This window comes from Vigna angularis, chromosome 6, assembly GCF_016808095.1.
Source record: "Vigna angularis cultivar LongXiaoDou No.4 chromosome 6, ASM1680809v1, whole genome shotgun sequence".
NCBI classification, from domain to species: Eukaryota; Viridiplantae; Streptophyta; class Magnoliopsida; order Fabales; family Fabaceae; genus Vigna; species Vigna angularis.
In genome coordinates this window covers 33046846-33071582 of record NC_068975.1, presented here as the reverse complement: position 1 = coordinate 33071582, position 24737 = coordinate 33046846, and the positions used below count along the sequence as shown (strand labels likewise).

The 24737-nt window shown below is 27.8% G+C and overlaps 1 protein-coding gene across 1 annotated transcript; it reads right to left on the bottom strand.

The window, feature by feature from the left end:
• Positions 1-4589: 4589 nt before the first annotated feature.
• LOC108340983 (cytochrome P450 710A11) lies at positions 4590-6937 on the bottom strand. The gene has a single exon (XM_017578574.2). The coding sequence runs from the start codon at positions 6477-6479 to the stop codon at positions 4935-4937; it is 1545 nt and encodes a 514-aa protein (XP_017434063.1). The 5' UTR covers positions 6480-6937; the 3' UTR covers positions 4590-4934.
• Positions 6938-24737: the final 17800 nt, after the last annotated feature.

The window sequence follows — 24737 nt, the reverse complement described above, 5'->3', positions numbered from 1 at the left end:
CTCTTACCACCTAATTATTCTCCTCTACATGAGTATGAATGTCTAGTGGAGTTCAAGATAAATACACAAGTAGAATCATCTTTACCTCAAGGCACACACTTAGATATACCACTATAAAATCTCTCAACCATATTCTTAACATTACTCCAAACATACACAATATTTTTATCCATCAACAAGCTCACCATCATTATAGTCATGCTTATAACTACAATACAAATAAATAAAACATCACAAACTCATAATCAACTCCAATTTCAATCAGCACACCAACATACTACATAATCATATTTCAGCAGTAAATTAAACTAACTACATTATGAATTTCATTAACTTCAGACAACTAAAAGCAAAAGTTCATTCAATAATTAATCACAACAGGATTCTTTCATTCCAACCTACCAATTTCAGACCAATTCAAGCATCACCACATATTATAAACATATCAAAAACTCTAAAATTAGCTTACCTTACCTTTTTAAGAGATCAAACAACTTTAAAAGTCTTAAAACATTTCATATAGCTTAAGGAACTATATTTGTTTATACAAACCACGTAACCACAATCAGTATATATAGTTGGTACCGTTATGACACATGCAACAGAAAAATGCTCACATGCATAGAAAGATGCACAAAATATAGAAAAAATAGAAACTAACTTACTCTTTTGCAAGAATTGATCAGACAAATTTGAAAACCTCAAGGCAATGATCACTTAGGCACTCTGATCTTCAAACATATAAACTATTAGTCAAAAGGCTTAGAGAGATGGTAAGGAGCGTCTGAAGGAAAGTTTTTTAGAGAAATAACATGTTTTAGATAATGATACTCGTTAATAGAAATTTTATTCATACATTGAACTTTGGATACTAAAGTAACTGATTCTCATTATTTAAAACACATTATTACTTTTAATACTCTATTTTCTAGACTCTCACACATAAAATTAAGTATTTAAAGTTATTATTAAATATATTTATTTAGAATATTTTTTTAGATACTCTTTATATTTTCGTCATTAAATTTACAATCATGCTTCAAGATTTAAACATAGTTGCATGCTCTTTTGCAATGATAACGAAGAAATTCTCTATTGCAATTGTTTTGGTTATTTTTTGCAACAAAATGCCCTATGCAAGTCCTAAGCTTCTGTATTGCTTATTATTATGAGCTATTTTTTACAACTTTCCAATTTTAGATGCTTATATTAATCTTATTTTGGTGCTATTAAGTGTTATAATTTTGGATATAAATTAGATAGTTTACATTGCCTGTGAACATTCCATGTTAATTTTCTTAGGGGTAAATATGTGTCATAACAAACACATAGATTTAAAAATGCTTTTACTTGTTTTAATTAATGTTGAATTAAAAACTTGAATAGATATAGTAAGTCGAACAGTGAGTTATTAATATTTAGTAAAATATTTCAATCATGTTATTAGTCTGGCTATATGTATAAAATTAGTTAGGGTAATTACTAAACAATGTATAAAATGTAATTTTTAATGTTACTAAAAATTAATATTGTCAAAACCGATCACTCAATCCGTCCTGACTTATTACAGATTGACCACTTAATGAGATAATCCAACTCGGGCTCATTTATTATTAGCAAGCCGAAAAAGTTAAAACCTAGTCTGGTCCACCACGAGTTGGTGGGTTAAACGGATTGGTTCACTTACTCACTTAATTACAATTATTTTTAAAATCCAAAAAAAAAAATCCGATTTTTTTGTAATTCAAATTTAAATATATTTCACTCTAAAATGATATTAAACTCCAAAGATAATTCAAAATAAATAAAAAAGTAACATACGATTTAAATATAATCCAAAAGCAAGCTCAAAAACCGAATAAACAAGTTTTTAATATTGATAATTTTTGCCACTTGTTCATTTATAAGATTAGAGTCTTTAATAGATAAATTTATAATATTTTACTGTCTTGAAAGATCTTCTTTATCGTCATTTACAATATAATAAAAAAAATGTTAACTAATAATATTGAAACACAAAATAATAAATAATTGAATAGAACTACATGGTGAGTCAACCCAACTTACCACGGATTCAACTCGGGTTAAGTCGGATTTTAAGTGAGTTAGGTTGAAAATTGGTCCATATAAAAAATTTTATTTTTTCAAACCCAATCCGATCTAAACCCGTAGTTGACCAGATTGATCCCCGAGTTCTAACTCATTTTGACAGCAGAGCTAAAAATTGTATTATGTTTTATACATTATGTTAATAATACTACAAGAAGATATTAATCACTAAAAAATAGCTTTTGCATTATTTTTTGTGTGAAAATTGGTTTATACAATATTTTAAAGTAGAATAATTAAAATATCTTGATATAACAACGCTAAACTAAATTATAATTTATTCACTAATTTCTGTCTCAATTATAGATGTGTAACATATTATATTCATAATACAGTTTTCTATTTTATCATTAGTCAAATCTAATAATAATTTTTTATTGTGATATATTATTTATATTAATGCATGGTTATTTTCAAGTTACGACATCGGTTTAAAAATATTAAAAATATTAAGGTGAAGTAAAAAAAAAAGACTTTTGACTTCGGTTTAATATCAAAATCAAAAATTGAAGATTTTTATAAGAAAACTAAAACAATAAAAAAATTTGGATTGGTTGCAGCTTTTCTCATACATATATATATACGCGATCAAATTTTAAATAATTATTTAATTTTTAAACTCTAGGAGAACTATTCTTGAAACATAAATTTCTTCAAGAAGTTTAGAGACTATTCTTAAACATAGATTTAAATAATTTTTATATTAAATCTATAATGAAAAACTAAAACTAATTCTATAATAATATATTTTAGCATACAATTAATGACATATTAAACCTAATAATCTACTACAATATTATATAAAATTAGATACTCATTAAAAAATAAATTTAAGACAATTATATTGTTACGAATATTTTACGTACTAAAAAGAAAAGATAAAAACTATAATATTATATGAGAAAATAAAAAAAAAAAGGGTATCGTGAGTAGAAGCAGAGAAATTATATCATTACAGAAATAAACATTCACAATTAATATCTTCCTTCATCCTGATCAACATACATGGATTAACAAAATTAATTAATATGTCATTTATACATATAATTTCAATAAAGGAATATATATATATATATATATATATATATATATATATATATATATATATATATATATATATATATATATATATATATATATATATATATATATATATTCGCTACTATGATTTAAAAATTTGTCTCGAACTTATATTATTTCTTCTTATATATCAACATATAATAATTATGATTACAAAACAAATAAAGCAAATAAGTATAACATTAAGATATAAAATACTAACAATTTTGTAAAGTTCAGAGTAAGGTCATAAATAAATAACGATTTTATAATTAAATACTAAAAAATGTTAAAATATCAAACAAAATCTCCGACAACTGAATAACTTTAAAGAAATGGCGTTGAATATTTATTTCTTAAACAAACACATTACTTATAATTAAGATGAGTGTCTGTATCACAAGATTGTAGAGAGAAAACGGAAAGAAAAGACAAAAAGAAGGGTGGTGGTTTTCTATTTTATGACCCGACAAAGAGAGAATTCATAAGATTGTTATCGACACTTCAACTTTACTAAGCTCACACCTACTTATTTTTAGTTATATTTTACCCACTTACCACTACTCCAAAACTATTTCCTTCTTTCATATAAACAACTTTAATTCTAAACCCTCACTTTAACTTTCCTTAAAACACATAATAAACTATAATATCTATTTATTACATTTTAAGTATAATTGAAATTTAACTTTTTTCATTAATTTCACACATTTAATTATTTCATAATAGAAAATGAAGTTGCAATAAATAATTTTAAATAATAAAAACTGATTGTTTGTTTCTTAATAAAAACACATTTCCAAATATGAAAAAACATACATATAAAATAGGGTATAAAGGTCAGACAAGTTTTTCGGAACTCGTTGGAAAAATCTATTCAAACATGCTTTTTTTCAATAAAAAGTTTATTTTTTCAATCACGGACTACCCTCCATCTCTGACTTTATTACTTTATAATAATAATCATGATATTAGTATTTACTAACATCTTTTTTCTTTTGAAAACTAATTTTGTTTCCAATCAATCAACCACTGTTTCGATTCTATTCTCACTTCTTTTTACTTTTCTCATCTACCCATTTCATTCTTTTTAGTTCTCCACCAACGTGGTGAAAATCTAAGTATGATGACATGAAAGAATGTCTTTTCACAGAACCATTTAATTGAATTAACAGAACCGTGTTCTCTCATTCATGAATTTGTAATACAAAATTTTGATGCATTAAGTTTATAATGAGGCACTTTGAAACACTAATTAACGAAATCTCTTACATTGTTATTGATTGAGCTTTGTAGTAATAATAAGAGGCAGTAATAATATCAGAATAATCCAGAATGATGATGAATATGCAAGATTCTTGATTTCCAAAAGAAGAACAGATTTTTTAGATATTCTTTACAAAAGATACACAGCATAGTTCACAGGGCAATCTCATCTCATCTCAATTCAATAAATTTGGCATCTTTCTTCCTTACATAATTTTATTCACTGCTAATAACCATCAATCATCCACCATCCAATCACCTCTTACATTCACATACACAAACTATAGCAAGAATAACAATAATTCCAACATTTCACAAATCCAACCCAACAGATAAAGAACAAAAACAAAAGTCAACACCAACGATTTTTTATCATAAAATATTTTCAAGATCTCCTAATTTTCGATCCAAATGGAATTAAATTAAAAAAAAATGGGTAAAAAAGAACCTGCATGCGATGAATGAGAAGGAAAAGTAAAGCCTGTGAAAGGGTATTTGGGTCATTTCATCAGGTCATCGACTGCAGGGAAGGAAGGATATCGTGTGCAGCGTTGCGAGAGAAACACCCTGCAATCGTCTTTAGGGCATATGGTGGGTACGTACGCGATCTCATCGCAACCGTCCGTTCTGTCCCTCTTGAAATTGATCAACGTGGCGAACAACGCGATGAAGAGAACGAGATGATTCAATGCGTACCTTTGACCCACACACTGGTGGGGCCCGGCACCGAAGGCCAGAAAGTTTCTTTTAAATACTTGGTCCTCCTGTCTCTCCTCCGAGAACCGCTCCGGGTCGAACCGCTCCGGTTCACTGAACCCCTGAAACGACGACTCGAATGCCGACGGGAACACGATCGCCCCCTTCGGTATCGTGTACGACTCCGTCAGCGCGAACCTCTCCGCCGCGATATGCGGCACCAGCGTCGCCGGCGGCCGGAACCTCACTACCTCACGAGCCACCGCCTGCGTATACTTCATCTCCCGGAGCATCTCCGCGGTAATCAGCTCGTCCGACTCCGGCGACCAGACTCCTGCCACCTCTGCCCTAACCTTCGCCAGCACCTCCGGATGGGAATCCAGCAGCGCCACCGCCCACAGCAGCGACGAAGTGGACGCGTCCTGCGCCGCAAAGAGAAAATCAAAGAGGTAACCACCAATCTCGGCGTCGGTGGAGAACGGTGCCGCCGGCTCTCCGGTGAGCTTGGCCTCCTCGATTTCCCTGAGCGTTTCCTGCATCCAGTAATCAATCAGACACGAAGGCTCTTCCCTTTTCTGCATCCTGGTTTTGCTCATCTCGGTGCAGGTGGCCAGCGTTTCGATGAGCCGGTCCACGGCGAGCCTCGCGTTTCGAAACGCGGTGCCGGGGAAATCAAACGGAAGCTTCATAAGGCCAACGTTGAATAGAAAGTAATCCCTCTCGAAGCGCTCTCTGGCTTTGAGGCCCAAGTAGGGGCCCACGAAGACGGTCTGGGAGGTGTCGAGATTCATGTCACGGGCCAGAATACGGAGCGGAATGGAATCGGTTTGGGCTTGAGCTTTGGCAACCCAGGACTTGAGGTGATCGAGGATGATAATCTGCTGGAGCGAGGTGTAGGTGGAGAGGGCTTTGGGGGTGAAGTTGGGGGCGATGCGACGGCGGAGATTCTTGTGTTCTTGACCCATCATGTAGATAAGGTTGTGTTCGCCGAATAGCTTCTTGCCGAAGGGGTGGCCCACCAGGTGGAAAGCGTTGGGCCTGACATTGGCGAAGACCTTGTGGGAGAGTTCGGTGTCTCTGATGAAAACGATGAAGTTGCCGATTATGTAGTTGGCGGAGAAGCCCAAAGGGGTGGACTTTGCCAGAGAGGACTGAAGGTCCCAGAAGTTGGTTGGATTACGGACCAATGGGATTGCGTTTCCAAGGAAGGGGACGACGAAGGAGGGTCCTGGGATGGAAGCCTTCTTGGAAAGGTAGGAGATCTGTTCGAGGAGAATGAGGAGGAGGAGGAAGCATACGAGGTAGGAGGCTATGTCGGTGAGGGAGAAAGAGGATAAGAGAGGGGTCATGTTGGAGGTGATGATGTTGAGCGTGCAATGCTGAGGGATGAGATTTATTTATTTAGACTAAAAGTGAGAATGTGGGAAAAGGATGAAGAGGGAGAGAAGTAAAAAATGGTGAGATTTAATTTGAGGTCAAAATTAGAGTTTGAAGAAGGAAGAGAAGAGTGTTGTGAAGCAGTTGTTGTTGTTTGAAGTAAGAAGGAAGAGGTGAAGAAGAGAAATATAGAGAAAGAGAAGGATTGGGGAGAAGAAGAGGTGGGTCAATGGTGGGGCTGACATCCAGCTAGGTAAGGCCACCCTATGACGTGGGAAACATCGTTTACGACAACCAGCACACATTTTTCCCTTTTCATTTCAAATTTCACCTTTCTCTCTCTCCCCCCCTTCTCTTCCATTCCACACTTCACAAATTAACGTCTTTTTATCAATTTAAGATATCAAATCAAAACAATAACCTTTTTATTAAAACTTCTTAACTTATAAGTTTCTACAGTTACTCGCTCTGTATCTATGTACACGTGTGTCCTTTCTTCTGAACCTCTCGGTTCTTTTTGTTTCGTCACTACCGCTATTACAATATCCATATTTTATTATTCACATAATTCTATTAATATTTATTTTAAAATTTTTCAAAAATACATTTCTTTATATCGGATTTATTTTTTTAATTTCGTTATTTTTTGTTCATCCAAGTAATATTTAACTTTATATTTAAATAAACTTAACCAATATATATGAAGAGAAAAAATATTTTTATAACCATTTTCTTTAAGAAAACAGTAAAAGGTCATTTTGTAATTATATTTTGAAAACTAATCAAATAAAATATAGGTAATAATAAGTTCAATGTGATTTTTTAAAAGATGTAAAACTATTAACACTCTGTATAAATTCTCCATTAATATATACATACCACACCACTGTACAAATCGATGGTAATATACATTTATTTTAACTTATAAATAAAATATATTCGAGGATCGAACCAACAGTTTAATCTGCCACGTCCTTGTTAAGGCGAAAAGAACATGTCATATTGCTCATTTAAACAAATAAATTAAAGTATTCCTATTGTTTTATAATTTTCCTTTTTTATCTAATTTTGTAATTTTTTAATTATTATAATATTTATAATTAAAAAAAGCTTCTAAAATAAAATTCCCATCTTAGTGAAAATATATTAACTTTAAATGTTACCCATTTAAATTTCATCAGCTAGTTTTCTAAGAAATATATTATTATGATAAAAAAAATAAAACCCTGCTTATTAAATATACTATTAATTAATTTAATATAATTATACCGAAAATTCAAAAACATTTAACATACCGTTTAAATGGACTACATTATGTTACCGCTACATAATGACGTGATGTTTAGATAAATTCGTATTAAATGTGTAAATAAAAAAAATTAAAAATTGAAATCCTTCGTTCATATTCTCTGTCTCAACTCAGCGTTGAAATTCAGATAATTAAAAAAACTCAACTAAAACTAAATATAAAAATCATGACAAGGAGATAAAAAACCAAATAAGGGAAAGCCAACATCTTGCTAAGGCAACTTAAGAGATTGAAAAATAACTTTTTAAACTTAATGTATTTCAATAATCACTAATTTGAATTAAAAACATGTTTTCAAATATTTAAAATTAATTTTTTAACTAATTGACAAACGCATTTTACTTGTGTTTTGAAATATTTAAATATGCTTATCACGTGCATTTTTATTATCTTGGCTGCATTAGTGTCATGAAATTTAATTATGATATATTAACAATTATTTTTAATAATTTTTTTATAATAAATTATTTATTAATATTTTATTAGTTCGTATATTTGAAACGGTATACGTTGATGTAAAAAAAAATTATTAAAAAGATATTTTCGTTGAAATTTTATTACTATCTTCAAATATCTAAACGGCCATTGGTGTGTTTATTTTATTACTATCTCCAAATATCTAAACGGCCATTGGTGTGTTTAGGTGATTACATCCACAAATTCCACGATATCATTTCTGTCTATTTCGAATCGAAGTTTTGGACTTCACAAGTAAAGAACAAAATTTGAAGAAAAAATAAAGCAAAAAACTAAGTATATTTTTTATACTATTTAAATTAAAAAAAAAAAACGAGTCTTCTGCATTTTTTATTATTCAAATAATTGAGTTAAGGGTTATACCCTTAAATTTGACATAATTCACAAAGTTTTACAAGGGTTATAAATTATAAGGAGAATGTTAAACCAATACTCTAAAACACTGTTTAGGATATAATTAATAATATTTTATTTCATCACATTTATATTGAAATATAGAATAAATAACTTTATTGATTAAAATAATATAAATTTCAACTTCAAAAATTATTCATATGCAGTTTTTAATTATTTTAAAAACAAAAATGTTTATAAGTGTAATACAACTATTATTGATAATTTATTTGATACATATAAAAAATAATAATATAATTTTATCGTTGTTTTATTTTTCTTTTTTTTTCTAATAGTTTTTCTTTCATTTTAATATTGTTAAAATTAAAATATAATTAAACTTTAAAGAAAACTTAAATTAACATAAAAAGAACAAACTGAAAAATAAAATAAACAACATCATTGTATCAGCTAATAAAAGGTTAAACTTCTAACTTATTTTGTTATTCAATTATTTTTTAACTTTTTTTATGTATATCAAATAAATTATTAATTAAATGTATATTACTTATGATATATTTATCTTTTAAATAAAATAAAACTGCATTAATAATTATTGAAATAAGAAAATGATATCATTTTAATTAATGAAATTAACTATTTTATAATTTAATATAAATGTAATGAAATTAATATTTATTAATTATACCTTAAATAATGTATAATTGTGAACTGTAATTAATAAAGTTTCTTCTGTTACCCAGCTGACATTATTGAATTAACGGCAAAGGGACTTTTTGGAATTTCTTCGTTGCACTTGATCTCCCATGGGAATTGGGAATATTTTCAGTCAAATTCTAGGGCTACCTTGTTCAGTCTCCATTTTACGTTTCAAAGCTGAAAGACTTAGAATTCCAATGGTTCTGATCATGACGAACCGTTGCTAATGAGGAGAGAACCGTAAGCAAAAGTGGCTTGACAATTTGATGCCTTTCTCATGTGTCATATTTGACAATTAAAACACCATTTCATATTTCACAAGTTAAAGTTTTTCCATAATTTTACTGAATTAAGTTTGATAGGTAAATTCCTCCTCCAACAACAATCGACTCTCATGACAGAGTTAGGTCTATCGAGGAGGAGGTTCCTTATAAGTTATACAAATACTAATAACATCTGAGCCAACTATATAAGTGATCGACACCACTCTTTATCCAAAACCTTAGGCGATGAGTTAATGGGTCTTTCACCTTTATATACTGGTCTACTTTTTTATTTTTATCAATGTAAGACTAAGACTCACACTTAGATTCTCAACAGAATTTACTTTCCACAATGTTTTACTTCTTTCTTTCCTTGTTTATAATTTAAACATTGTTTTTTACAATGTTTTTACTTTAACTATTAGGTGATTAAGTTACAATACAAAATTTAATGTTTAAATGAAAATGGAAATTTTTAAGTTATGTATAATTTTTTAAACAATTATGCATAGCTAATTTTGGGATGGCATAAATAATAAATAAAACTAAATTATTTACGTGCATCACTTTTAATAATGTCTTCTGTACTTGTAGGACTGAAACATTTCCATATAATCATAGTCTTTATCTATTGAAATTAATTTCTTTATAATTGAAATCTCTTGATTTTTAACTTATGGAGATGTATAAGGGATGAGGTATTTACAGAGATAGTCCAACTTCAAATCAACAATATACATCATATAAACTTACCTAGTAAAAATATAATAATTAATTAATAATATGTACTTGTAAATAGTATTCTATTTATAGTCTTTTAAGAGAATTTTATAAACTTATAAGCTAAACTTACCGTGTCTTAATACCTTATTAATACATTTAATCTTATTTTAACACAGTAATCCTGTTTAAAAAGTTATTCCGAGATTATATCATTTTACATAAATGATATCATCTTTATCTTGTACAAATAAGCGCCTCTCCAAACTTGAGACTAGACCGAAAATCTATGTTTTGAAAAATAAAATTTCCATTTCTTTAATTTAAGATGGTTTTAATCTATCTGATTATCCTATATATTTTTAATATAATTGAGATTATATCATGTTATAAAACATATAACTTTTTTTTTCGTTATAAGTCATGGAGTACTAATTTAAAACAATTTTAGTTTTTGATTAATCATACATAACTATAACAGAAGTTTTAATAATAATAATTGATGAGTTATATATATATATATATATATATATATATATATATATATATATATATATATATATGCATACGACATTAAAACTTTAAAATAATAAATATTTTTTATTTATATGTTGTTATTTTATTCATCTTTATAAAATATAAAATTTTCACCTTATCTTAAATTCTTAATAAGTTAATAATTGTTAATTGACAATATAATCAATAAATTCATTTTAAAATACTATTAAAAGACTCTATTAATTAGACATGATTGTGGTAATTGTGATATAAATCACTCTCTTTGTCTTGTAAGTTATGTTAGTGTTTACCGAAACTAATAATAACAAGTAGAAAAACTACAAAATTTTGATATTGCTAAAAAAAAAAGGGAATAATAATAACTTTTACATGAATCAAAATATTGATCAAGACTTTTTGTAATATTATTTCTTTATTCTGTCGAACACTTTTTTATATTTTACAAATAAAAAGTTATTGTAATAGATTATCATATTAACAACAAATAAAATGATATTATGAATAAGTTAATTTTTATATAATTTTGCTACAAACATCCACTCAACATCGCCATCATCTCATAAGATATTTATTACACTTACATGCATAAATGATAAATCAAACATGAATCTAAATACAATAAATGAATATTCATTAAGAAGTATCTAAAATATTCGTATAAAATATTCCTTAAAACAGACTAACCCTTAATATATTTTAGGACTTTTGATAAACATATGTTAACTACATCAAACAATATGACTTTAAAGTATATATTTATTAATTTATTTTTAGTTTTTTATTTGAAATTTGTTTCACTTTTTTATTTTCTCTTTCTTACATTCAACAAGAATAAAAATATTACTTCAAATAAAAGTGTACTCAATTATTTAAATTTATTCACTGTAATTATTTCAACGTGTTTTTTTCTCAGTACTAACTAAAATATAAATATAGTTGTAAATTCTTTTATCTTTAAATAAACAAAAAATATCAAAGCTTAACTTTTTTTTCTCAAATATAAATATTTGTACCATCTTAAAAATATTGCTTTTCTTTAATCTTCCACACTCATAATATTTATTTAATATATATGTTTGTACTCACATTATAAATATAACAGCAATATTACAAAAAGATATATACTGTAACTAGTAAAAGTATTTATTCATTTTTAAATGATAAAGTAGTGTATATGTATATGTCACGCACAAGAAAAAAAAATGCCATTTAATTGAGAAAAGAGATTAATTTATAAATTAACATAACTTTATTAGATTTTTTTATTTGAAATAATTTTTATTTGATTTTCTTACTGTACATCTTATGAATTAAGTTCGCACAAAACATGCCTATCTCCATCGCGGGGTTTGAACATCGAATCATGTTTCAAAAGCAAGAGTCAGAGTTTCGTTTAGAATGTGACGTTTATTATTTTTCTATTCATTTTATCTTATGACATCAAATCATGCCAATGATGTTGATTAAAATATGTTGTTTGTATAAGTTGCACAATTTAAATTGAATTAATTAATTATTTTTTATTATTAACTGATTTAATTGTGTCAGAACCAGTAAAATTCACGCACGTATCGCTTAGTGGAATTCACGTGTCAAGAGGGAGGCTCGATACTCAGATGACGAACGCCAGGTGTCAAGCGAAGAGGATCAGAAAGTCAGTTAGTGGAAAACAGGTGTCGACTGAAGAGGGGACGTTCGTTCTGACGTGCGGAGCAAAACTTGAATTTTCAGAAAAGTCTACCCCACTCTCTGCATGCACCCCTTTCCAGATTTCTGAAAAATCTCATTCTCTCCTCCTTCTCTCTGCGTCTTCTTCATCTTCTCTCTGAGAAAACATTCACCTTCTCTCCTCCGATCACTATTCCGGCACCGTAGGATCACTTCCGGCGTCCCAAGCTTTAGTTTGATCCGATTGGTTTCAAAATCTGAACGAGTAAGTTTTTTTGTCTTAACCGTTCGTTCTTGTAAACATGCAAACCAAGCTCTGGTTGCATGTGGTCACCTCATCTGAACAAATCTTGGTTTTCTGTAATTTGATTTAGTTTGAAGAGTTTGGTTGAACGTTGAGGGTAGAAGAAATCTTATTTCCGCAAACTGAGTTTTAGTCTGAAGGACGTACGTTCACAATAGAGGTAAGGGAAGCTTATTTAATTTAATTTGTATGCTGTTGAAATGTTTGAACATTCGTTTAGTTGATTGAATGATTTTGATGCATGATGACTGATGTGATTGGATTGAATGAACGTTCGTTGAGTTACTAAATTAAAGTGAAGTATGATTATTGTGATATTTGACTATATGTTATATGATGGTTGCCATGTCTGATGTATGAAAAATATGACACTTATATGATATGGATTCTATAAAGTATGGAAGTTGATTATGATATAAATGAATAAAGTTATGGAACTATATGTTAAGAAATGAGTTTTAAAATAAATGAGTCTGGTATGAAATTTTTCATATAAAAGTGTACGTTCGTTACTGAACGGTCATTGACCGTTCGGTTTTCCTAGTGAACCTAGTTGAAATGAGATTCTTTCATTTGGAGAGAATTCTAGTTGAGGACGAGCGTCCTCGGGTAGTAATACTATGCTTGAGCGTTCGGCCAAGCACAGTTGTATCTGGGTATCCTGTGATAAACTCAATATATATATATATATATATATATATATATATATATATATATATATATATATATATATATGTAATTGTATATTATTGTTGTTCGTAAACACCACTTCAATAGTAACTTAATATATTTACCAAACCTTTTATTATAAGTTTAGTAGTGCTCGGTCTTACACCTAGCGCTCGTACTGAGTAGTGCTCGGTCTTACACTAAGCGCTCGTACTAAGTAGTGTTCGGTCTTACACCAAGCACTCGTGCTTGTTTCCTTATATAATCTATCTTGATGAAAAACAACGTTCATCTAACTTCAATAGAATTTTCTTATCTACCTTGCTCGGTCATTTACTGGCATTCGGATTTCTTGATGTAAAATCAAATAAGTTAAATATTCATAAGCGTTCAGTTTCTTCATGAGAATTCTTCTAAGTATTTTTATTGGAATATCTTGAAGTGTCTATATCGATTGGTTCCAACATAGAGTCGTAGCCTTTGGCGAGGTCTTTTCAGCGTTCGGTCAGAGTTATCAAGAGTCAGTTCATATAATTGATTTACTTTGTAATGAACGTCTGGTTCATTCGTTCCTTGCTATATCTATTACATTCAGTTTCTCTCTCAAACCGATAGTAAACCTCTCGGTCTTATTCTGTTCTGGAACTGGAGACCTATCTGTTTCGTCTCCAGTGTTCGTCCTCGTTCTGAGTGAGGATTAACATTCGGTATTTAGTGCCTTTTTTAAACTTTTGGTCAAAGAGGAAATTGAAATAATGGATAATGAAAGATGAAACTAAAGTGATTGGTAATGAAAGATGGAATTGAGAATGATTATGAATGAAATAAGAAGAGAATGTGATATGAATGAAATGATGTGAAGTTGAACGAGCGTTCCAGGGAGGAACGACTCATGGATGAATGTTGGAATTTGTAAAGTATGACTGTGGGAAGCTAATGCTGGCTGTTCATCCTGATGTTTTGTGGGTACTCGTCCTCACGTAGAGGAGGGTAGGTCATGTGTGGAAACGGCAGGAGGTCCCGTCCTTAGGGGTACTTTGGATGAATAGGACTAACCTCGGGTGGCAACTGATGAGAGTATTCCAGTTACTACATCATTCGGGTGCACGAACGCCTGTAACTATGCAAATTTCATACAGTCCGGACAGTCAGTCTAGTGATAGGCCTTGTACGATACGTACGTTGAAATTTATTTGGTGTTGGATTATTTGAAATGTATGTTTATGCATGAATTAAATTACATAAGCTTACCCTGCGTTTCCTGTCCTGTCTAATTTTGTACGTCCGTCCTTGTCATTGCAATGATCATCCGTGTGGATGTGAGCAGAAGGAGATGAGCGGCTAGAAGAGGCGCTGGAAGAAAGAAATTTGGAAGAAGTTGAAGTAAGGATCAAGTGGTAGGAATGTTTGGTTCATTGCCTAGTTATTTTAAGGTGGTCGTTCGATCACCTCCCCTTTTGTTAAGAATGACCGTTCGGTATTTTCTTATGTAAACCGTTCGGTTAGGTTTGCCTATCTTGTACGGCTTAAATTTGTAACCCTTTCTGTAAGACCGTTCAGCCGTACGCTCAATTCTAGTGTAAGACTGATTCTGGATTATTATTATTGTGATTATTCTAATATATAGTTTATTGCTATATTTTTGGGATGTTACAAATTGTAATTAGTTTTATGTTGGATTTATTTGTTATTTGGGAATAATACTTTTTTTCTTTTAGACTATTTTTCGTGTCATTTGAACTTTTTTCAAAATTATTTAATATAATTACTATTTTTTGGTTTGCAGTGTTATTTTTTTATATTAAATTTTATACACAGAAATTCATGAAACATATAAAGTGACCGTTATAAATATAAAATATTGATTATAATAAATTATTAGTCAATGAATAAGAAAGTATATATTATTTTATATTAATATGGAAAAAACTGTATGAATAGTTTACTTTTTTTATTTAGTCTTTGTCATGCATCAATTAATTTTATTAGATATTAAAAGTAATTTCTAAAATAATTGGGTGCCTTCATTTAAATTATTTTTAATATTTAATAAATACTTTTACATTTGGATTAAAAGATTTTAAGAGGTACTTTTATTGTGTTGACTTTGTTATTGTGTTCAACATGTTCTCACGTTAGTGGTTGTCTTTACGAGAATAATTGAAAAATATATACTTTTACATTTCGAATAAATTAATAACTTAAATATTAAATAAGTATGATGTGAACCAAATATAGTTATAAATGTGAGAAAGTTCTAGGAACTTAATTGATACTTAATAACTAAAATTAATAATCACGATAGTTAGATATTTTATTATATCAAACTTTGTTTTAAAACTATTGTTTTCTTACTTAAACATACTGAATAACATATTAAAATTTTAATATATATATATATATATATCATCAAATTAATATACATTTCTGAATAAAATAAAATAAAATAAAACAAAATAAAATAAAACAAAACAGTAAGCATAGATAAGAGGCACAAGTTCATAACCAAGATTTGTTTTTCAATTTATTAGACCAATTCATATTTTCAGCTAACTGTTTTATTTAAAAAATATAACACGTGTACCACGTTGGTGAATTGCATTGAGATAAGCTCCCATGACGAATCCCACACGTGGGTTGTGTGGTGTGATTAATATTGAAGGTAGTAATAATAGTCTGCAATCCCATGGTCCAGCTTTTAATTGTCTGGAGAGTTTATAGGACGTGTTTCAGTACTTTTTTTCCTTAAACTCTGCTCAATCTTTAATTATTTTAAATATATATATATATATATATATATATATATATATATATATATATATATATATATCTTATTAATGATACTTTATAAAATGTTTTTTTAAATGTGAAATTAAATCAATCAATGGTCAAAATTTTAGAGACTTTTATTTATTTAAAATCATTTGGTAAAAGTGTTGCCCATGTGGAATTAGTAGGTGGTCCTACACAGTACATACTGTGATTGTGTGCCACCACATTATATTCCCACAAAACAACAAATTCAATGACTTAAATATTGTGACATGTAACATTTTCTTTTTGATAATTATCTGTTCAATCATTTATAAAAATATTATGGATTAACTTATATACTATTTTATAAATAACCATACTCAAAGTGAAATATCTTACAATGTAAGAAGAATATACATCAACATTACAATTTTGAAAGGTTAAAAGAGTACAATTGAGATTAATATTTATTTAAGAAGTTGGAAGGCAACTTCACCAAGTTCTTCGATAGCATAAATGACATGCGGGGTCGATTTGCTATTCATTCTCATCTCCTCTAGGAATAAGATTTTTTCATTCCTTTTATATAATAGTTTAAAAGAGTTTCACCTAGAACAAATATATATATATATATATATATATATATATATATATATATATATATATATATATATATATATATATATATATATATATATATATATATAATGTAATTTTAAAGAAGCCACCTATTTTTGTTCTTTCCAAATAATATTCAACATACGATAAAAATGAAAATAAAAGTGTAATTAAAATAAAAAAGATGTTATCTTCGAAATATTAAAAATAATAATGTATATAGTTTATTTAGGTATTACGAAATATAACTTTTTATCGTGAATTTAATATAATATTTCATATTTTTAATTCATTTTTTTAAAATATTTTGATGTATCATCATAGTTTATATGTCTAAAATTCATAGTAATATATAATATGAACTTATATACGAAAATTTTAAAAATAGTAAATAAAAAATGTTTTTTCTTTTTTAAAACATACAAAGAATAAAAGGAGTGGCCTATATGATAGTTTATACATTCAAACTAATAAATGTATGTAATGATGTGTTTGGTGAACTAAAATTTTAATTTCCTAACTCATGTTTAATTCTACTATTTAAAAAGTGTCATTTCATTATCAACAAAATCGTCATTCTTAATAAATATAATTGAACTTAAATTATGAATGGTATTATTATTGTATGAAAGCAGGAATATTAAATGAGTGTGATTCTGCAATTAATGAAAATATAGTTAATTTTTTTATAATTAATTATAAATTTGGAATTAATTAAAAATCATTAATTTTGATGAGTTATCTTTTCGACCATCTATTTTGTCGCATGAATACATTGAGTCATAAAATTAAAATTTAAGTCTTATAAGACCTCCTCATTAAATTATTAAATTACGGTGGTAAGTGAGTCTTAAAAGAAAGTCTATATTGGAAATATGTTTTTTTTAATCAAAAATCAAACAATACATTAGCGAGAGTGTGGATGAATCTCATAGATAAACTACTGAGTTGATAAATTAATTAATTTAATTTTGATTTAGAGATAATAATATAATTTATTTAATATTTTAACTTCGTTATTTATTTAGATATTTTTTTAATACGAATAGTTTGTTTATATTTTTTAAAATATAAATTCTATCACGAGTTTTGTATAGTTTTTTTATGTTTTGTATTTTTTTATTAATATTGTTTACTAAATTTTTATACGATAATAAATGATTGATGAATTTTGAAATGTGAGTATAAAATGTCAAAATTCATATAAATACCAAACGTTATCTAAGTTTGAATTTACAAATATTAAATGGTTAAAATATATTTTTTATTTTCAAAAGTTGTATTTTGTCTTTAAATATATACATGTATACACACACACACACATATATATATATATATATATATATATATATATATATATATATATATATATCCATACACTTTTAAAACAATCGGAGTTTTACAAGTTTAGTGGGAATATTTTACAATATGAAAAGAAATATATATAATTTATTTACAAACTAAATACAAATTTTAAAATAATTTAAGAAAAAAATTAATCCAAAAATAAATTAAGACCTTGTAGAAAAATATCAATAAATATAACATAAAAAAATCCTATTTAACTACTCAAATAAATATAATTGCTTTTTAAAACGTATTCGTAAATGATCAATTGAATAGTCATTATGATTTGTTTGTGTACATTGTTATATAAATATATGTAATTATATTCATTTATCACATCAATAACGGTGATCTTTTTAACTCGGTAAAACGAGATATCGAGATTTTACTTGACTTTATGACTATTGTTAACAAAATTAATGTGAAGCAACTTAACATAAATAAGTTCAAAATTGAAATTTATTACAAATATTTAATCTTTTGTTTTCAATAAATATAAATATCTTCTTAAGATGTGATTCAGGTTTATAGACATTTGATGGAATGGATATTATCATTTACTCGATGACGTTGTGTTTATTTTGTTGAAAATACAATAACTATTTATCTACATAAAGATTTTGTTACGAAAATAATTTGATCATGACCACTGATAATTTACATTACGGATTTAATGAATCATGATCACTGATAATTTGATCATACTATTTGTCATAATGCTCATTTAGTTTGGCAGCATGATTTTTGCAATTGAAGTTACGCGGTGAAGTTGATGAAACGTTAAAGCCTAATGGAAAATAGTTGCAAATAATTATTTGTTTTCCACAACTTGGAACTATTGATTGAACAGTGAATAAGATGGACCTCGTGCGGGTCACTATCGTTATTTCTCACACGTAATCTAATATTCAACAAAATTTAAGAAAAATGGAAATATTGTGATCACTACAAGCCCAAAACATATTTATTTATTACAACACAAAAAATAGCTTATCACAAAGCAGAAAAAGAAAAACAAAAACAAATACGATGAATGCCCACTTGTCATGAACAAAAATAGAACATTGTAGCTGTTCCATCAAACCATGGGACAATTCCAATTCTATGCGCTTTATTTTGTTTTTCTTAGTCGATACATACTTACAAGGAATATCTACTAGTCAATCTGCACGAAATATAAATTTTCAAGCCAATAATCAGTATAGTCAAAATTATAATGATGATGTGTACCTTAATTACACTTTAAACTAAGAATATAAATGCAAGATTTAATAAACTATTAAGTATATAATAATTTTAAGTATTTTCAACTGAAATTTAATTAAAAGAATTTGTTCTGTAAAATATTCAAAATATTTTTTATTTTGTGTAAATATTCTATCCTTTGATTTTTTTTAATTAATGAATATACACAAATATTTAATCATACACTTCCTTTTTCTATGTGCCATTATTGATCCTTATTATTTTTCCCTCGTCTGTTTATGTTGCTATTTTCAAGTCCACAAGCTGCTTTTGGATTTGGATTTAATTAATGCGAACAAACTCAGAATTACATCGGATAAATATTTTCATAATTATTATTTTGAAAATCAGATTGTAAAAAAAAAAAGTTCATCTTAAATATTATTATAGACTTTTTGTAACATCCCAAACCCAAATTCTCACATTAATGTAACAACCCAACTTTTTACATTAATGTAACATCCCAAATTTTCACACTTGATAATTAACATTACATTTACGGTAACATTCCGTAATTTCACCCTTTAAAATTTCCTAGTTAATATAACTCTATACATGTAAAAAGATTCTAATTATAGTTCTTCTACTCCTCCCTTTCCTTGGCACTATGTGAGGCGACATTCCTTCATCTGCTCCCGTATAACGAATTATACGATCATCGCACATACCCAAACACAAAACACAAACAAGTAGGGTGAGCTAACATGCAACAAATCATTTATAAGACATGCATAATTACTTCGATACAAACATCATATAATAATTATGTCAGACACCCTCATACCATCGTACCACAATTCCTATTGAACACTCGTCCCACAATACCCAATAAACACCAAAATACCCAATAAACACCAAAATACCCAATGGACACTCATTCCATAATACCCAATAAACACTCATTGAACACTCGTCCCACAATACCCAATAAACACCAAAATACCCAATAAACACCAAAATACCCAATAGACACTCATTCCATAATACCCAATAAACACTCATTGAACACTCGTCCCACAATACCCAATAAACACCAAAATACCCAATAAACACCACTATACCCAATAGACACTCATTCCACAATACCCAATAGGCACTTATCCCAACGATATTCAATAGGCACTTATCCCAACGATATTCCATAGGCACTTATCCCAACGATATGTTGATGAGCGATACAACGGAAGGTTTTTCACTTGTGATGTCATTATTAGTCCCCTCACTATGTCCAAAACCGGCACATAGACCAGGACATTCTGCCCTCCATACCATTCATAATGTTAGTCCCCTCACTATGTCCTAAACCGGCACATAGACCAGGACATTCTGCCCTCCATACCATTCACAAGGTTAGTCCCCTCACTATGTCCTAAACCGGCACATAGACCAGGACCTCCTGCCCCTCTCACCACATAATTCATCATTCTCTACTTGAGACTGATTGATTATTAGAGTATCAGGATAACCTCCAACTTCATGACCCTCAACATCAACATATACGCACATACCATGTCATTACAGAATCTCTCCACGAAACTCATACAATGCTCACATTCCTTAACTCATATTATACCATTACGAAATCTACCCATAATCCTCATACACATACCATGACATTACAGAATCTCTCCGCGAGACTCATACCATACTCACATTCCTCGACTCATATTATACCCTTACGACATTTCCCCATAATACTCATACATGTTCAGATGCATAAATTCAAATCAAATAAACTTCAATCATTTCAGAAATCATACAAACTGAATATATTCCAACAAGATATATTACATGATAATTTAACCGTACATAATCTGTACACAAGATTTAAGTTAAAAACTTGTCGAGGAGACTTCCAGGAAAGAGAGGTGCGTCACAATGGACAACTTAAGTACCAAGTCTTTCCTTAGCCAAAGTGTTCATCAACTAGTTTTTAACAAATTTCTTATTAACAGATTCAAAACAACAGCATATAATATTTACACCGAATATCAATATAGATAAACATACAGTAAGCATTAACAATATTCATACATAATTTCAAGACATGAATAGTAATAAAACAGTACTAAATCATAATATAAAAGCTTAGAAAGATTAGCTCCCCTACCTCTATTCCAGATTCCTCTTGATCTGAATTTATTTCCCCGAAACCCTTCAGAACCTCTACTCTTCTTGCAACTAAAAATTTCTCCCTAGCTCTTTCTTCTCTATTTCTCAAGCTCTCACTTGATTCCTCTTTTCTTGGTGCAAAATACCCTTTCCTCCCATGGCTATTTATAGTTAAAAAAATTTACTATTCATTAATATTTTAATATTATTTATTATTTTAATATTATTTAAAAATAATATTTCAATCATTTTCTCACCAAATCTGATCCTAATTTCTACCTACTACTTTCTTCCATGCTAAGGAATCTTAATGCTGAAAATTTATTTTTACTATTTACTTTTTACTATTTACTATTCACTTTTTACTATTTACTATTCACTTTTTACTATTCACTATTCATTTTTTACTATTCGATTTTCTTAAAAAAAAAAAATACTAAATAAGTTATCAAAAATTTTAACCTCTCCTTCTAAAATTACTATAATTTTATATTCAAAATATATATTTTTCTATCCATTAAAATTATTATTACTAATAAAATGCTAAAATTTACTATTATAAATATTTTTTTTTCATGGGTCTTACACTTTTGACATCTACTCAAAACCCATAAATCATTCGTTATCAAAGAAAATATCATTATAATAAAAAACAAAAAATAAATGAATAAAGATAAATACATGAAAGTAAATAAATAAATAAAAATCAAAATAAATAAATTAACAGCATAATAATTTCTTCTTAAGAAACTTAAAAATGTATATACTTACAAAAATATAACTTTTGACGTCATTTTTTTCTAAAATTTTAAAAAATCAATTGTTTATGAAAATAACATGTAACATTAATAAACTCAACTATTTTATGTCATGTTGTAATCCTTTAAACAATGTAAATAATAATTTTAAAAAAATCACATTAATTATTTTGAATAAAAACGAGGATTATATTGAAATAAAAAAAAATTATACATCACATCAAATAATTCTAATAAAAATTGTGACGAAAAAACTAGTAAACCATTTTAAAGCATATAAAGCAGAGACAAAAGCAGTACTAGTACACCTTCAATGATTATCAAGGTTGAAAGTCAAAATCAATAATGATTTATAATTGGTTGAGAATATTAAAAAATGTATCGATAATACATACTCATCAAACCCATACATATCATGATGAGTTGGAGAAGATGTTTTTAAATGACTTAGTACATTATATATAATTTATATAAGTTTCTATATTCTTTTAGCTTACGTTTAAATGCTGTAATGAAAACTTTTTTGAAAAAGATCAACTTTAAACTAACTCTGTTTCTTCCTAATATATAAATCTTAAAGACAATCTCGCCACGAAAACAAGTTAGCGTACGCAACGAGTTTATATTCAAACTTTTAAAATAAATGTTAAAAAAATATTGTTCTTGATTGTAAAATCTACTATTTGAAATAGTATAAAAATTATATTATTAATGTATTTAATTATAATTTTTTTCTACAATACACAAAACAATGGAAAAATGAAGTTGATTGAGTGATAAAATCAGAAAAAAAGAAAGTATCTTCATGAAAAAAAAATTAACATTTACTAATAGAAAATTGTATACGAAACAAAATTATATTAGGTATTCGAAATGGCTATATGAATTTAATGGTGAGGAATGGTATTAAGTTAGGTCAAAACCTCTATAAACACAAGTGCTAGTTATGATATGTTTTGTTATATAATAGTATGATGTACATTTTACTCTTGGTGATAAACGTACGTGATTGGGATAAGAGAGTTCATATTTAATACACAATTATTGATACTTGATTTGGAACTTAATTATTTATAATAAAGATAATTACATGATCCATAGTTTTATTTAGAAAAACTAATGTTTTACGTCCTAGCAATGATCGATGTTGACCAATTCACAAGTTTACCGAATAGCAAAGTTGATTATAGCTAGAAAATAGATTTGACTTTTAGTAATGTTTCCAATATTATTTATTGATGTAATTGTAGCGTTTAAGAAAAGATCATGTGGCAAGGCTTGCGGGCCTTCAAGAAAAGACTGGTTGAATTTTTAAGTTTGTTAATTTTATTTATTTATTCATTTCGTATAACATATACAGACAAAAAACAGATAAATGGGACAGTTCACATAATCTAAAAAAAACCTGATAACAAATAGTGCATAATATAATAACATTGATTTGTAATTATTAAAAAATAAGTATAAGAGTTATCATTCAGATAATTGTGTATATTTAACCATTATGATTAATAACATTCATAATTTCAATAAAAAAAAATCTTAGTAGCTAAAAGAATCAAGATTACAATTGATATTTTGTTTTAAACGAATGTTTCATTATTTACGGTTAAATTATATTTCTTTTCTTATTTGAATGTTATGCATTATCCTTGTTAATTTAAATTAACACAATTAAAAAATAAACAAATTCTATAAAGATCGGTTAATAAATCAGATATTATGTATAACAATAAAATAATTTAGCTCGGATTTCATATATAGAATGAATCGGTCAAAGAAATTAATTCGCATTTTTTATGTATAACAGACCAAAATGAGATAGACTAGTCAACAAATAGTTATTCCTAACTTTTCTTTTAATATTTTTTATTGTTTTAAACTTAATTTTAAGTGTTGATATATTTCTTCCATTGTTTTTTAAGTGTTATTTAAAAAAAAAAACAGAAATACAATAACTTTTTTTTATTACAATATTTATATGATTTTTTCTTACCTTTTTTTCCTACATGACAATATATGTATAAGAAGGCATGCATTATGTTCTCTGAAAACTAAAAGACCTGAATCTAATTTTGATTCTTATAGTTTTGTGATGCTTGAAATTTTGATTGTTATAAAAAAATAATTACGTATTTGATCATTTAATTTTCTAAAATGGTTTGTTTGGTCATTATTAACATATTTTTTTAAAATTTAACAGAAAATGTTTTTATATTTTTCAATTATAACAGTATTAGTTTCTTATTTACACAGAATATTAACATTGATATTCAGTTATAAGTTTTATCGTTGATATAACGAAAATTATGGAAGCATTGTTAGTAATTGAATAATATATTATGTTAAACTAAAATTGTTTGATATTGGAACCTTACATAATCAAATGAACTATTAACAGTATGGATGGACTT